The following is a 16,664-nucleotide window of genomic DNA, read 5'->3' on the forward strand; positions in this document are numbered from 1 at the left end:
GGTTCCGTCCCCAGCTCCCACGATGGCTCACAACCATCCATCATTCCAGTTCCAGAGACCCCCAACCCCTCTTCTAATCACCCCCCCTTGATACTAGGCACACATGTGGTACACATGCATACATATGTGCAGCCCAAACACTCACACACATAAAATAAGAATAAATAAGAGGTTTAAGCACTACACAGATGGGCCCACACAGATCTCAGAAGGACACTTACCATGTATAAGCTGCAGCACAGAGGCTGAGCCCCGCCCTGCCGGAGCACAGTCACATGTCACCACAGTTTTCACTCCTGTGCAGATGCTCCACTGCCCTTACAGCACCCAGTTGTTTGTTTCTTCATTGTTAGAGGTAAAGGGAAGAGTTTGGTAATCAGGAGTCTGGGAATGATGATGATAGCATGTTCCCATAAAAGTAGTATTTTATTGGAAATGTTTTCTGGCTGAGTCTCTTTTGCTCTACAGTTTAAAGGGCCACCCCTGTACACGTGGCTCATTCACCTCTGTTGTGATAAAGTGAGCTGGTGTAGTGAAGCACTAAAAGTATTTCCCATCTTCTTTTCCTGAAATTTGAGGGTTCCAGGCTTTACTCTTCCAAATTAAAGGCGCTGTATACTCTGGACAATGGTGGCAGGGACAGCTCCAGGTGTGGCATCTCGGGATTAGACAGCATGCATGGGGCTCATGGCCTGGAGCACTCCAGATAGGTTAGGCCTGCTGGCTCTGCCTAGGGATCCACCTGTCTGCCTCACCAGCCCTGTTAGTTCTAGTGAACACCTCGCCCGGCTTCTTCTGGGCAGGGAACCTGTGAGGTCCTTGTGCTGCCAGGCACTTTACACCTGAGCCATACTATTTCTGTCTGTCTATCAGGACACGCATGCACAGTGCTCAAGGGGACATCCTGGAAATGTAGCTGCTGGACTGTAGACAGCATCTTCACGTTGCTCAGAATGGCTGTAGCCATGTTTCTATCTCCTGGTCAATAGAATTCAATGGTTTGGGGGATGTTCCACATGAGAAACACCAGCCGTCTCTGTATTTGAAGCCCACCTTCTAGTCATTTTATAGGTGCACAGGCTTGTGGCTTTCATGTATTCTTCCTGGCTTACAGAAAAGCTCAACCCTTTTTCTTTGGCTTTCCCTTTTAAAGTCTCCGCTCCGCATGTCTTATTCGTAGTAGCAGTTCAAGAAACCAGTAAGGAGTTGCACATTTGTTTACGTGTCAGAGAGCTTTCTCCTTTCTTTTAATGCTGTCTTTTAACGAAAGCACACTTGTTTGGGTTTTATTGGGGAGTTGGATTGTGTTTATTTTTGTTTTGTTTTAAGACAGGGTCTTACTAGCCTTGAACTCATTATGTAGCCCAGTCTGGCCTCTACTCACAATCCTCCTGCCTCAGCCTCCCAAGCAGTGGGATTGTAGGTACATGGCGCCATACCTGGTTCAAAGTTAATGTTTTAATAGAGTCAAGGCTACCTGTATTTTCCCTTATAGTACACCATTGGATAAACCCAACCCTGGATTTATCTTCTGTGGCCTTTAATTGTTTGCCTTGGTATTAAGGTCTATGGTCTACCTGGAAATGATTTGATTTGTATGGTGTGAGGTGAGAGGTCTAGTTATTCCAGTACTATTTATAGAAGGACACCTTACATTTTTATCTTATTAGAGGATCTAATCTATGGGTGCTATATTTATATCATTTATATCATTCTTACCCCATGCTTGCAGAAAAAAATTTTTTTAAGAACCAAGTTTATACCTCCCTGACATCAGAACAATTGCTGTAACTTACGGTAGAACAGAAGCATCAGCCCAAAGCCACTGTCTTTTCTTTCCATTTCATGAATTTCGTTTTGTAGGTAAAAGTATTCATTAGATGGACAGTGGCAGTTTTCCTATATCAGCTTAAGATATCAATATAAGCATATGCTTATATGCTTAATAAGCAATGCTTACTAAGGAGGCATTGGGACTTCTTAGTAAACATCCAGATACTTTGTAATATCCGGTGCTAAATGCTCACAGTGCCTCCTCCCAAAGAGAAATGCCTAGGACATCCTACAAATAGAGTATAACCCGTGAGCTTTCTTTGGTTGAAAGAGAACAAATATATTTAATTTTAGGGGCCATTTTGGATGTACCTGAGTGTATGATTAAAACCAGGAAAGACCGAGCTTACCACCTGCACAACTGAAGTGCCGGGCCCAGCCCCTGCCTCCTTCCATCGAGGGCTTTCTTCGCAGTGAGGGGTTGAACTAGGGCTCTTGTCCAGGCATCTCATTCCAGAGTGATAGCTCCTCTCTCTGACTCATGTCTGGAGGAGATTCACTGTTCACTGAGTGAGCTGTTAGGACAGTAGACACCTCTGCTAAGATTGTTAGTTTGCTTTCAAGCCTGGGGTTACCTGTCATCCACCCACACCTTCGGAGTTTAAAGTTGATCTGAAACTTATCTTTCAGACAATTTTGAAGCCAGAAATCAGAAAAACTGCTGTGGATTAGTTGAATATTTTAATGCAAATTATTGGGAAGGTGTTTTCTGAAAGCATCTGCCCATGACTGTTAAGCTAGCATCATTAAAAGAAGGAATCATTCTGTAGTTATCAGGATTTAAAGGAATATAAAGATAAAGGGTGAAGAGAAATGATCTGTGTAAATACAGAGACACACTTGTAAGTCAAGAAAGAACACGGAATGAGGTTCAGAGACAAATGAGCCCTTTTTTTTTCTACTCATTACATTCAAACCACACTCTGCAAGTTCCTGAAGGTCGGCGTGTACACAGTGTCTGATGTGAAATGCTGAGTACGCACACCATGGTGGAATCTTTTATTTCTGTATCATTTGCTCAGACCCACTCTTGTCATCCTGATGACCAGCGCTCCTTTCACTGTTCGGCCAGCTGACGTGGCTGCCCTGCTCTTAGCTTGATATCCTAAGGCAAACCATAAAGGGGTGTTTTCCAGGAAACAGGCACTCACTGATCTGGAATTGTATTACCCAGGATGCTTTTGGTTTTCCATCTCCTTACTGGGGAAGAGGATAAAGACCAGAGAGATGAGACCATGAGACTGGCCATAATGGCTTCAGTATCAATCCCTGCAGGTCTGCCCTAGCCTGGGCCTGAACTCTAACCTTCAGATCATGGGCCACGTCTGACTGAGGAATAAATGCAAGTGTCTCCACAGTGCGATGCTGGCTCAGAAGCCTTTATCCTCTCTTCTTTCCTTCTATTTAGTCTTCTTCTGGGCTAGCTGAATACTCACTCCTCCCGTTTCTCTTGACTCCGCCCCACCCTCACCTAGGTATTCAGTGCCCGTAGGTGTGGCTGTGCGTCTGTCCGAGTGCTTTCCTGACTTCTTAGCATAATGCTAATATAATTTAGAGAGATTAATACTGCTTCCAAGTAGAATCAGAGCACTGAGAGGAGATCACACTCATTTGTACATCATTGGGCATACGAGGAAAGGGCTGGGGAATCTAAGCCAACCTTAAACCGAAGCGAGCTGTCTTCTCGACAGGACAGTGCTCAGTGCTGCTGGAATGCGCTCACCAGATCTCTTTTGAAAAGCTATTTGGCAGGATATAGCATGACCCTTAAAAAAGATCCCTAACCTTTTACCCACTAATGTTACTTCCAGGAATTTATGCTAAGGAAACAATCCGTGACACACCGGCAGCGATCCTCTATAAGGATGTGATGGCTGCGCTATTTATACCAGCTGACAGGGGATTAGCGACCTGATGTGCACACAGAATGACTACATAAATTGGGTACACCGTACAGCACAATGCCCTGTAGCCACTGAAGATGCCCCAGAGCCTATTAAATGACAATGGAAATCCTTATATTGAGTAACAACAACGTCAACACAATGACCTAATAGCCATGTATATAATATTATGCTGATCCCAAAAAGTCAGAAGGCATTGGCTAAGATGTAAAGTGATGATCAGTTCTGTAAATTATATGTAACTTCACCACTGTTCTTTTTAAAGTGTGTTTCCATGTTTATACAAAATCATAATCTGGTTATAAGAATTTGGAAGGGTAAGCTTTCTTGCCTCTCTGTCTCCCATACTGTGATTGAACCCAGGGCCTTGCATGTTGTAGATAAAACACGCTATGGCCTACATCCCTCGTCCAAGATAAACTTTGTTCTTACCGGTGAGCTTATGTCTGCAGTCAGAGCACCCTTCCCCTCACACAAGCCCTGACTGACGATGTAAAGGGTCTGCTGTCTCTCCTGGGAACCTGCCCAGGTAATGCTTTCCCCAGCTTGGCAAGTACAAGCTGTGGCGGGTACACCACAGACTCCATCCTTCAAGTGACTCACCACACAGCGTGTCAAGCTGATGACATTACCACACTGTACTTGAACTATCCGCCACAAGCTCACACGCTGCCAAGCCTTCCGCTTATCTTCTGCCTAAACTGTAACTCTTTCACTGTGTTGGATGTCACAGGAACAGCCTAGGCAGAGAGCTGCTCCTGAGGGCACCATGGGCCAGCACACTATAGCCGATGCAAGCCTTCCAAATGAATGCAAACCAGCCCGGCAAATATTCCTTCCCCACTGAAGTCAAAGCCGTTACTGCCACAGTTGGGCCTATGAAGGCTTGGCAGGACTCCAGGAGTATTTAGCGTGAAGAATGTGCTGGGATACTCAACTGGGAACTACCCAGCTGGGCTGAGGGCTGTAAGAAGCCTTTATAGGGGTCATCTGCTAAAACTCTAGTTAGAAAGTTATTTCCTCCCATTCTAACCTCTATTGTTTGTTATGTTTGGCTTTATTAGTGGGAAAAGAATCCAGAATTTCTTATTGGAGGTTTTAGGGCCGAAGGTGAAATTGACCATTTTCTGTCAGCCTGATTTGTTTGGGATTGTAACAGTGTGAGAGACTTGTTTTTATTTGTTTGTTTGTTGTTAATTCTTGTCATTTTAATAAATAACCTATAGCCAGTTGTTGCTGTAGTAAAGAGGAAACTGATGGTTATACACATATGGGCTACCATCATTGCCATTATCATCACCACCACCATCATCATCATCACCACCATCACCATCTCTGCTCATTTTAAGTCCCTCCTTATATGCTGTATGAATTCCATCAAAACTAAAGGAGAATGTCTCAGTGTCTCTTGGAGGATCACTTCTATGTGTACAACCCTTCTGTTGTTGTAAGCACTCTTCAGCATATCAAAATGCGTGCTGGTGCTATTGACAGGGACATCTATGACTTGCCTCTGAAGTATAAACTGAAAAGCATAATTGCTTTAGTAGTTGAAAAGATCATAAAAAGAACTGTACAGTGTGTGTGTGCGCATGATTACTATATGAACGCCAGCACAGTGGTAATAGATTTTAAATTCTGGTCACTTCATAGCAAATAAATGTTATTGCTATGACTAAAACAAGCTAATAAAATGCTTTTAGACATTAAAGAGAGCGGTTAATATTGTGGCAGTTGACAAGAGACGTGAAAAGACACTTCTTTCTTACAGAAGTTACAATTGCCCTGCATTCTACCCCCAACCCCCACCACAGATAATTTCAGCCATGTTTTCCTGGCCAGGAACTGCTGAGCTGTCTGAGGGTACAGAACAACACTCCGAAGCCATATTGTATTCGCAGACTATGCTTCCCGTGCAGATGAGCTAGGAGGCTACGGGCATTTCCTCAATAAAGAAGGAATTTTAAACTATTTTGTAAATCCTTTTGAATTGTTCTGTGGTATTACCACAGGAACAGATTAGACCAGGCCTCTGAGCCCAAGTTGTTCCTTTGACCCTCCCCTGGTACCACTTAGTTTTCTGGTTTTGGCCATGATCCAGGAGTCCTTTTCAGGCCTTCCTGACTGGCACATTATGAAGTGGGACAGACAGAGGCCTGAGAAAGTCTGGCCTTGGTTGTAGGCACCGTCCTGAGGAAGGCTGCACAGCACTGGTGAGGGACAGCTGTTAGGGAAGCGAGAGTCCCCAGGAGTAAGATGCTCACAGCAAGAGTCACCTGCCTCCACCAGCGATCGATTCTTACTGTCCCTATTGCTGTTTTCCTTGTCACCTGTTGCATCTTATCAAATACGCTCTAAGCTCCAGGACTTCCTACTGCTTTGTTCATTATGGGTGCTTCTCAGTGAGCCCTTGATGGATTGAAGAAATGTTAAAAGGATCTACTCTTGAATTTTATTTCTTCCCTTGTATGAATCCCATCTGCTAGGTGAGTCTAGCAGACAGAAACCTGCACACAGGACCATGGAGTCTATTGGAATTTACTGTGTTGTGTCTTACCAAATCAGCTACTGTATTCCCATTCTCCCTTGCAAATGTCATAGACATCTGAAGGGAACTCATAAATCAGCGATTAAGAGAATCACTAATGCTCTCTTAAGCAGCTTTTGGGGGAGGGGGGCTAGCAGAGCAGTGCTCTCAGAGACAGAACACTGGCAATGAGAGCCCGGCTTTGGGCCACAGCATTGGTGAATCTTTGCCCTGTCACATAGAGGCTGGCAAGCCTCACGCCCGTAGACCAGGGCTTCACATCTGTGCACTGGGAATTCCAGCAGTGCCTGTCGGTGAGCTGGTTGAGTAGCTTAGAGAGTGCCACTAGTGTAGTTACTAGTTATCTCTCCAATACCTGCAGGGATGGCATAGACAGTCCAGATACAGTGAAGGAACAGTACGTCCGTGCTCACAGGAGTCATCGTACAGTACTCATGCTGACGCTTAATAAAATGTTTAATCGGATTCATTGAAGGTTATGAACTTCACACAGTTTTCTCTGAATGCAGACACGTGTCTTCATGCCACAGCATTTTATACATGCACACACACACCACACACACACGCGCACGCGCACACACACACACACATACACACACACACACACGCATTCTCCTGTCCTCACACCTCTATAAAGAGATTTAAACAGTCCAGCAGCTTAAGGTTTGGGAACTGTGGGTAGTTAGATGACTTCCCATCTTCTCAGCCATCAGTGTTTGCACTTTCTGAGACATGCTGTGATTTTTACCTAGATGCTAAGGTGTTTGTATAATTTGCAGAAATAAGTCAGATGGCCAACATGGCTAACTAAAATCTATAAGCCAGATAGATTATGGTGAATAACTTCAACCCTTCCTCTCCACCCCTTCGGTCACATTATAAAATGGACAATTTGAGGTTTTGTTTTTAAAGTCACCCTTTGGTTGGGGTTATCCTTTGAGCACGAGAGAAAGCACAGACCTGGGCTGTGCCCCTCCAGGGAGCTGCTCACAACCGTAGGTGCTGTCTCTGAGGGGCGCACCCGTCCCGCCGTCCCCTGGCGTGGTCTGCAATGGCGCACAGCCCGTGCAGTTAAAATGTAGACAGCAAATTGTCTTCTGTCTCAATGGCCTTTGTGGCCCAGAAAAATATTCCTTCCTGCTGAGGCATAACTTTAAAAGTGCACAACAGTGAAAGCTAAAGGCTGGCTGAGAGTGAGGTCAGTGTACTCCAAAGCAGGCAGCAAAACACGTGGAAACCGATTCATGTAGGTAGGTCCAACGCATGTCCACCAGTGGCCAGGGGTAAGTAGATAGTGGGGACCCTCAGGTCACCTGGAAAGTGAGACAGGCTGGAGAGGCTTGTCTGTGCATCACAACCTCAGGGAAAATGAATCCCTTGGAAAATGCAGAGGACTGACCTGGAGCACGGAGACTTGACGGCATGCCTCTGGACTTCGATGCTCCTGTGTTCCGCTGTAGCGCCCTGTCATTTGGCCTTCCCATGAACCGCCCATGCTCCCATCGTGGCTTCCCTATGTGCTGATGAGTTTTCTGGTTGTTATGTCTTGCAGCCCCCCGAATCCAAGCCCAACTTCACCCCTCTCGCCATCATGGCCCATGTTCTCGGCGCCATCCAGCCCTATGCCCACCTCATCCACGTCCAGCGACTCATCCCCCATCAGGTCTGTGGCAGGGTTTGTTTGGTTTTCTGTTGCTGCCGTTGTTCTCTCATTGGCTTGGTCCTCTCTTCATGCAGTGTTCAGCCTCCTCGTCAACTTTGTTCCCTGCCATCCAAACCTGCACTTGCTTTTTGACAGGCCAGAAGAAGTGGTCCATGAAGACTCCAGGTAAAACCACGGATGATGACTGACCTGTCCCTGTGTATGCAGCACTGGTCAGGGACATTGGGGGTCTCCTCTGCTCTCCTGCGATCCCATCCCAAGAAACGAAGCCAAGAGGCACAATACGCATGGCCTTGCATGGCATTTAAAAAACACCAACCTTTACCCACTTTTCTGAATTAACCCTTGCTGCCAGGAACAGGGATCTCCAAAACTAGCACTTATTTTGAATGGTTTTCCGAATCATTCGGGCTCTCCCTGTTTTGGTGGAAGATAATATTCTAGGGAGCAATGTTGAGATATCAAGTGGCCTTTCCTTGTCACATCTTTATCATGTAGTATCTGGCACAATTTGCTTGTGGGTTGGGCCAATAACCCTGAGCACTGACAGCTAGCCACTGAGACCAGATCCACAGAGACAAGTATAACCCAGAATACAAGTCGAAGATGGGAAATGTTTACTCTTCGAATTACTCGGGGCTTCTACCTCCCTAACCCCCATGTACTCCAGGAGTCTTCTGGCCTCCCAGTGCACTCCTGTGCCTATAGGCCATGAACCCTGAGCGCTCATGGGAATAGGCACCACCTTGTGTAGGAGTAGCTTGACCTAGTTCTTCTCCCAGAGGGCCTTGCTGCAGCCCCGCCTCACAGAGCTCTACAGTGAAGTGGCACAGGTTTGTCTTGAGTTCTTTGTAGAAAAGAAGCTCTTCAAATTCAGGAAAAGTGGGGAACAAGGACCCTGCAGACTTCTCTGCTGGGCATCTTGCAAACAAGGCCTCTGACTTCAACAGGCCAAGTGCAAGAGTCCAGGTAGAAGCATCGTGAGCACCCTTGGTCAGAATTCCACATCCCACCTTTTCTCCATAGGAGTGAATGCCCCCAACAGGCTCACCTAATCTATAAAGCTGACACTCACTGTTTAGAAAAGCTGTGCTGTCTGTGTCTCCAAGCACATGACTTATTGTCCTATGAGCATCTCCACATCTATTGTGCTGTTCTGTCCTCATGTGAGAACTAGAAGACAAGCAAATGGTCTTTAACTGTCATTTCATTAACTGAGAGCCATGGCAGAGTGAGGTGTCCTGGCCATCTGCCCAGCATTTCTACTCTAAAGTCCTGTGCAGCCCCAGTTAAGGTTCTGGGCCATCCTAGCCCCCAGCTCTGTTGGGTGAGACATGACTTTCTACATAGGTTAGTCTTGGACGATGGGAGAGACTGACTGCTCTGCACTACGTTCACCTCATAAAGAAAGTAAAGATTAGGTACTGTTTTCCTAACACTTCAGGCATTTGCCCACTACTGAGCATGGAGACGCTTACTTCCTAGCCACCAGAAACCATGTGGATTATTACAGTTAGGTCACTCGCTGACCCATGAGGACCTAGAGCAGAACAACTACAATGGTGCACTCACTTATTAAGTAGCCTTGGGCATTAGAGGAATGGGGCTGGCCTAGAAGCAAGTAAATGACTGCTCAGTACTGCCTCCTCTGGCCTCTGTTAGAAGACCACCATCATGATGCTGTCCCACAATCCTTCAGGAATCTGTCATTTTGAAATAGGCAAGCCACAGTAGGGTTTGAAATTGGGTGTCACCAAATTGCCGCTTATGCTAAGATAAGCAGAGATCAGGACCCTGCTAGAAAGATAGCCCAATGGGAGACCAGAGACTGGTTACAGACCCTAATTGCTGTTACAGTGTCTAGCCAAGAGGTGGGGGCGTACACCCATTGTTCAGGTCTAGTGTTGCCTTTCCCCAAATTGACTGAAAGAACATAAAATTTCAAATTACCCTCCTTTGACAAGGCTTTTAACAACAGACTCTGGATGAGGCCTAATTAGGGGTCCTGGAAACCCATGGGAATGGCTTCCTCTCCATTCAAGCTACTTTGAGCTTCTTGTTTCAAGCTCAGAAGTAGAGGTACCTTTTCAGCACAGAAGAACTGGGGCCCTGGAGGAGGTCCCCTTTAACATTCCCCTCACTTTTTCTCCCTGTTCTTCCCCTTCCCAAGAAGCCCCCACATCAGACCCCTAATTTGTACTTGGGCCCCGGGAACTGCCTTAATGATCAAGCCACTGCAAGTTGGCCCCTCCTCCAGTAGCATGCACCATAGAGTGGGTTGTCATTCTGCAAGCTTGCAAGGGCATTTGAGGGAAATTCCTCTGAGTGTTTTCCTGGCCTCGTTCCATGCTCAGAGGCAAAAATTAAAAGTGAACCAGCACCAGCAGAAGGTTCCAGAGTTGTTCATGCCCTTGAAGGCCCAGCCCAGAGCTGAAGAATGCTGCGATGGGAGCTACGTCCAAACAACCCACAACACTGCCTTCATTCAGAGCCAGAGTGTCCAAACCCAAACCTTTAGCCCCATGATCTTCCTTTGGGGTAGGACTTAGAGACTTTGAGAGGGAGCTGTCGGGTACTAGACTGACAGCCATGACAGACTTTTAACAAGGCATAGCTTCCCCAATAAGAGTTGCCAGATATGCAAAGCAAATAAACATATAACCTACTCAGTTCAATTCTGATTGGGCATACATAAAAAATGCACTTTTTAGTATATGGATATCTTATGGAAATACACTTAAAATATTACTTGCATGAAATTCAGATCTGACTAGGTATCCTTTCTCTGGTGAGCATACTTCTGGGAATGGAGACAACTCCCTTTAAAAGCATGTCCTCTAAGGCTAGACATGCAGATTAGTGCTTGCCTAGGATATCCACATTGCCCAAGGCTTGATTCCCCAGCACTACAGAGCGTGTGTGTGTGTGTGTGTGTGTGTGTGTGTGTGTGTGTGTGTGTGTGTGTGTACATGTGTGTGCACACATGCATGCATGCATAAACAGACCCCTTATGCTTCCCTCTCTGAGTCCCTCTGTTTTCTGTACATTGTTAGGTAGTCGGGAGAGGATCTTCTCATAGATCGTTAGCTGTTACAGAAAAACAGACTCTCCTCACCTTCATCCTTACTTTTAATATACTGTTTTCTTAGTATTTCATTACTAAATTGTAAATTTTTAATATTGGTGGAATGGTAATCCCTTCAAATAATAATTGTGGACGATAGAGACCATGGCCTCTGCACTTTCCACTTACCAGTTTCCTGGGTGGCTTCTATTCTGTTCTGTTTCCTTTATTTAACGAGTTTACTAAGTAACCTCTAGGAGAGCCCTACCCAGAGAAACCTTGCCTTCCCTAGTCTCTTCAAACTGTGCCCACCTGTGGCACCCTGACCTCAGAAGGCAGCCCGTCTCAGCATGGCCTCCATTGGCTCCCATGGCCTGTATTCCCCTTTTACCCTGCATACCATGCAAGCAAGTCTCCACATGCTTGGCTGTTTTAGTGCCTTTCACAGCCTTCTGGCTGTTTCCACCCTGTAGTCAGGGCAGGAGGCAGGGAGAGGAGTATACTTCTGTCCGACCCCAAAGGCTACACACTGAGTGCTAGGCCCTTGCTAGCCAACATTGCAGGCTTATTGTTTAATGAGATGAGATGAGAAGAGCTGTTTTCCAGCTGGAATTGATGAAAGCTAAAGGCTTCTCTCCTCATCCCTGGTGTCCCTACATTATCCTCCCTCTTCCCAGTTCTGCTTTTCCCACCACCATCCCTTGGCTACAAGAAAACCAGAGAGAACAGCAGTAAACTGATCTTTTCCTGGCACACATTCTAGATAACCACCAATTTGCTCACCCTACTGTATAACAGACTCTCTCAATTGTCTATCTTTCAATTTTCATGGACCCAGGACTAGAAGGAATGGCCCCATTCTAGATTTCCATCACCCATGCTTCACCCTTGCCAAAGAGAGCCTGAACTTGGCATCCCTAAGCAATAGTGTTTCAGAAGATCCAGGATGCTCTGCCTCATCCGAGACCACGCCCCTCCTCAGCCATTAGAAACCAGTGCACACTGGGAACTGGTGTGTCACCAGCTCCACCAGCCTCTCAGATTGTCAAGTGAAGAGAAATTAAATGACATACATCTTTTGACTTGTTTCTTAAGCATGTGTGCCTGGCTTTTTTAAAAATTGTGCTTCTGAATTCCAGATGACTTGGAGAAAGTCACTTGTGGCAAATAAAGACTAGCCTTCTGACAGTTAGATGTCATTCTGACCCATGAAAAGTCTACAGACTACTGAGAATAGTCAGGTGCCAAAGTCAAACTTGACAGAAGAGAGTAAATTTACCCTGCTCTCACAAGTGACATCACATGACGGCCTGTGGTGGCCAAACTTTGCCCCTGTTTTCTGGTAGATAACTTTTTACTGGAACAAATCCTCACTGGTTTGTTTCCATGTTGTCCCTGGCCGCTGTGTGCAGCAGCGTGGCATGCAGTAGTTACGACAGAGACCACATGCCTTCCAGAGCTCAAAGATTGGCCCTTTCCCCACAGAAATGTGCCAGCCTCAACTCTGGCTGCATGGAAAGTGATGTACAGATAGCTCAGTTTCAGTTCTATTACTTATGGTCCCATCTGCAAGTCCATAGGACAAGTAAATATCCTTAAGGCCATTGTGGGAGCATGGAGAGAGCACTGCCAAATACCCATTGACAAAGAGGTCCTAAGACAGAGCACAAGCTCAGCCTCCGTCCGTCCCTTCCTTCTTCCCTGTCCTCTGTAAACTACCACACTGGTGCACATGTGAGCTCACACGCCACCTCATACACCTCCTCTGTCCTTGCTACCCTTGTGGCTGAAGAGTTCCAGCTCTAGAATGTTGTCCCATTTAGCCATGGAGAACATTTGTGGGAACTCATGGCCACCCCTGCCCCTGGCTGAAACGTGGCTCTGCTAGAGTTTCTCCTGGATTCACAGGGCACTGTCAGCCTCCAAGAGCAACTGTTGGTCAATTCTGCAGAGCCCTTGGTCTCTTCCTACTTGAAAGCACTCTGTCCTCCCAGGCCCGGCTGTTACAATTCCCAGGTAAAGTTTCTCTGGGGAACAAGGTGACCTTGGAGAATTGTGGCTTCTTAAAGCGTATGGCCTTTTCCTGATTCCTCCTCAATTTTCTCCTGTGGCCTTTCTGACTTGCCCGCCTCCTGTTTTGCCATCTGGCTGCCTTGTCCGGGATCTTCCCAGGAGAGAGGACTAGGTGGCTTACGGGGAAAGGAAAGAAGAAACATGAACTATCTGTGGCTTTCTGGGGTTGCAAACAATGTTGAATAAACTTGCCTTCCCACTCACAGCACACCGTTCCGGAAGGCAAAGGCTTTGTACGCCTGCAAAGCTGAGCACGACTCGGAACTCTCCTTCACGGCAGGCACCGTCTTCGATAATGGTGAGTTTCCTGCCCCCTCACAAAAATGGAGGGGAAGCAGATGGATGAAGTTCCTACCTGGGGGCATGGGAATCTCTTCTCAAAATCAGACTTCTGGAGTATTCCCTTGGGTAGACCCATATAGAATCTAGTCATTGAGTTGTTTCCAACTCTGAGTGACACTGTACCTGGCCTTGGTGATTAGCATTTGTGGGCTAGACAGAGTCAAAGTCCAGAGACTGGAGCATAGGATGGTGGCAGTTGGGCAGAGGCACCAGAGGAGGTTAAGTGCACTGTGCTGTCCTGTTTTCCCTTTGGGATCTGGGCCCCCATTGTCTTTGGCAGGCAAGGCCCACTCCCCAGACAGCAATGTGGGCAGTGATCCCCCTCCTGTTCATCCTCCCTTAACCTTGAGAGCACAAAGCAGACGCCTCAACGTGACGTCACCTGCACTGTAGCAGTGGCCTGTCCTGGCATCCTGGTGTAAGTACGTATTGTGACACTCCATAAACCTGGAGTCAGGACCTGCTTGGTACACCATTATTCTGTGTGCTTTCTGTCTTTGTAGTAAGAAGTGAAGCCATAGCTTGGCACAATTTTTACCTAAGAGGAAAATCTGCATTCCTGCGCAAACAGCAAGTTTGTGTGACAGCTGTTTTCCATGGGTGAAGCTCTTCAGGGTTACAAGCAGTAAGTTCTATTGGCTTCAAAGGAAGCCAAGAAAGCAGCTTTGCCTGCTTCCAGAACCCGGACATTTGCTCTGGCTACTCCTTGCCTTCATGTGGGGTGAAGACAAAGGGCATGCCAATCTGGCTGGGCAGCCCTGCCTGGCCTGAGACCTGCCTCTCCTATATGACTGAAAACCAGCAGAGGTGGAGGCGGTCGAGGTGCCAACACAGCACAGGAGAGCCTGAACCCTAGAGCCAGGCCACAGTACCTGTCCCAGCCTGACCATTTGCTCTGATGTGACCTAAAGCAATGGCATCACTTCACAGTGACCTATTTCTCTTCTCTATCCCAGAAGCTAATACCTTACAGGGCATGATGGAAGGACATCAAGCTAATATACAGTGTGTATAAAATGTCACTTAACGCATAGGAGACATTCAGCATGTTTCCTCATTTATTGTCAGGATCTTATGTCTGTTTTAGAAAAAGACTGTGGCACTATGATCTGTAAGCAAGGACAGCTTTACCCTTTGACTAACACGGTCTCAGCTTGACTGTCTATCAGCTAGCCATAGGTACTGTTTATATTGTTGGAGTGGGCCATCCAATCTAGAGTTCCTGGCACCAGGTGTATCCCACACCCTGTATTCTGCCCACCTATTAGTCAGGCATGAGTAGACAGAGTGGGAAACACAGTACATGGCGCAGATAGATCCCCAGCCTGGGCCTCCTGGGCCACCAGCAATTGGGACAACTGTATGTGTCCTGATTAGCCTAAGGTCCACCTCGATGCTTCCCCAAGTCCAGAATACTGTCCTAAAGTATTGGCTCTGTTGACTTTCTTCTTGGAGCTTTAATAATCAGAGCATATGAAATGGCTGGTGCAGCCACCTCTCCTGCCAGCAGCTGATGCTTGCAAGTCTAGCAGACTGACATGTCTAACAGGTCAGCTGAAGACTGTGCCGAACCATGTCATGGTCAGTGTGCCCTGCACAGAGCAGCTGTGCACCACCAGTACATGGTGCAGGTTCCCCAGCAGACAAATCAGAGTGGGCATCACTGCTGGAGCAGCTGTACCCCTGTCACGGGTGAGCGGTATATTCAGAGTTATTCGACTCTCGCCATTCTTTAATTCCAGGATAACACACACGCACACTCACACGTGTACACACGTATACACACATACATACACACACACACCCCACACATACACACACATGTGCAATCATGCTAGTTTCCCCCTAAACTTTCTCTATACAGCCCAAGGGAACTACCTAACCTATATTCTGTCTCCAAATATTGGCCTGTTTTAGGCTTTGGGCATTTCATACAAATACAATTATATAATTTGTGGTCTTTGAAACAGAATTTTCTTTTTTTTTACATGATGTTTTTTCCCATTAATCCATGTTGTAACATGTATCTGCACTTTATTTCTTTTTATGGCCAAGTAGTATCTCATTGTGTGGCTGCACCACCTTTTACCTGAACATCCACAGGTAGCTGCTGGGGTATCTGGATGGCTCTTTCTTTTTTCCGCTGTTAAAAATGATATTCTGTTGACATTCATGTTTGAGTGTTTTAAAAACGAGTTCTCCTGGGATTGCTGGATCGCATGGTAACTCCATATTTACTGTTTGAGGAAATGCCAGGCTATTTTTACAAGGAGCTTGTACCCCTTTGCATTCCCCTCCTTTCATTTTTAAGTTTCCTTTCAGAACAACAAGAAGTCAGGCAAGCACCACCATGATTTTTACTTCCCAGTGGGGTGCTCTGCTCAGCGGTTCTGGAGAACCACTGCCACCTCCTGCTGCCACTCCTGACGCCACCAGGGAACCACCACAAACCCTGTAAAGACACACATAGTAAGAGTGGTTCCCTTCCCACAGGCTCCTGCGATCTCCAGGAACCCTGCACAGTTCTCTTATGCTGCCATTGTGTGCATGCATGTGACTGTGGACATGCTCATGCCATGATACACACGTGGAGGTCATAGAACAACATGTCTGGAGTCAGTTCCTTCCACCTTTTTGTGACACAGCATCTCTCTTGTTTCTGCTGTGTGCTCCAGACTCCAGTCTGGCCTCCAGCCAGTTCTCCCTGCCTCCCACCTTACCTGGCACACCACTGGCTTTAATAGAGGTGCTGGGGTTCAAACACAGGTCATCAGGTTTGCACTGCGTGATTGTCCTTTGAGCTATATCCCTGGCCCTGGACAGATGCTAATCCACTTTCTAGACTGCTTTGCCTGGTGATATTTCACTGGGTCCTATTGTAGAGGAAAAATTTCTTTTCACTCTGTTGGAGAAATCAGTCATCCTAGAAGGAAATAATGACAGTAGGTAAAATGACCATTTTCTGTTGCTCCTATATTGACTCTGGAGAGCTGAGGTAAAGCCTTTGTCAGTAGCCTGGATTTTCTCTGCAGCTGTCGCATTTAAGGTTCCTACTGACAGGTTTTGAACACGTATGCCGCTGTCATGTGTGTGCTTTCTGTGTGGGATAAGGAAGGAAAGGAAAGGGTGTGGAGGTGAAAGTCCAAGGTTTCATAACATTAATCTCTCTGCCTTGGGATTTCAGGGCCCAAACTTTGACTCTGGAGTGGTGCTTAGTCAGCTCCTGGCCTCTGTGTA

At 46.5% G+C, this 16,664-nt stretch overlaps 1 protein-coding gene across 4 annotated transcripts in view; it reads left to right on the forward strand.

Annotated features, from left to right (window-relative positions):
* Nucleotides 1–16,664, forward strand: part of Arhgap26 (Rho GTPase activating protein 26) — a 786,446-nt gene that overhangs the window by 760,092 nt on the left and 9,690 nt on the right. For 2 of the 4 annotated variants that reach the window (XM_063277362.1, XM_006254663.4), the window contains one exon: nt 13,292–13,383. In XM_063277362.1, the coding sequence (XP_063133432.1) occupies nt 13,292–13,383 (92 nt within the window). Of the gene's footprint in view, nt 1–7,837; nt 8,114–13,291; nt 13,384–16,664 lie in introns of all 4 variants that reach the window. The other 2 variants (XM_006254660.5, NM_001395140.1) reach the window with 2 other exon arrangements.

Source organism: Rattus norvegicus, chromosome 18, assembly GCF_036323735.1.
Source record: "Rattus norvegicus strain BN/NHsdMcwi chromosome 18, GRCr8, whole genome shotgun sequence".
Taxonomy (NCBI): domain Eukaryota; kingdom Metazoa; phylum Chordata; class Mammalia; order Rodentia; family Muridae; genus Rattus; species Rattus norvegicus.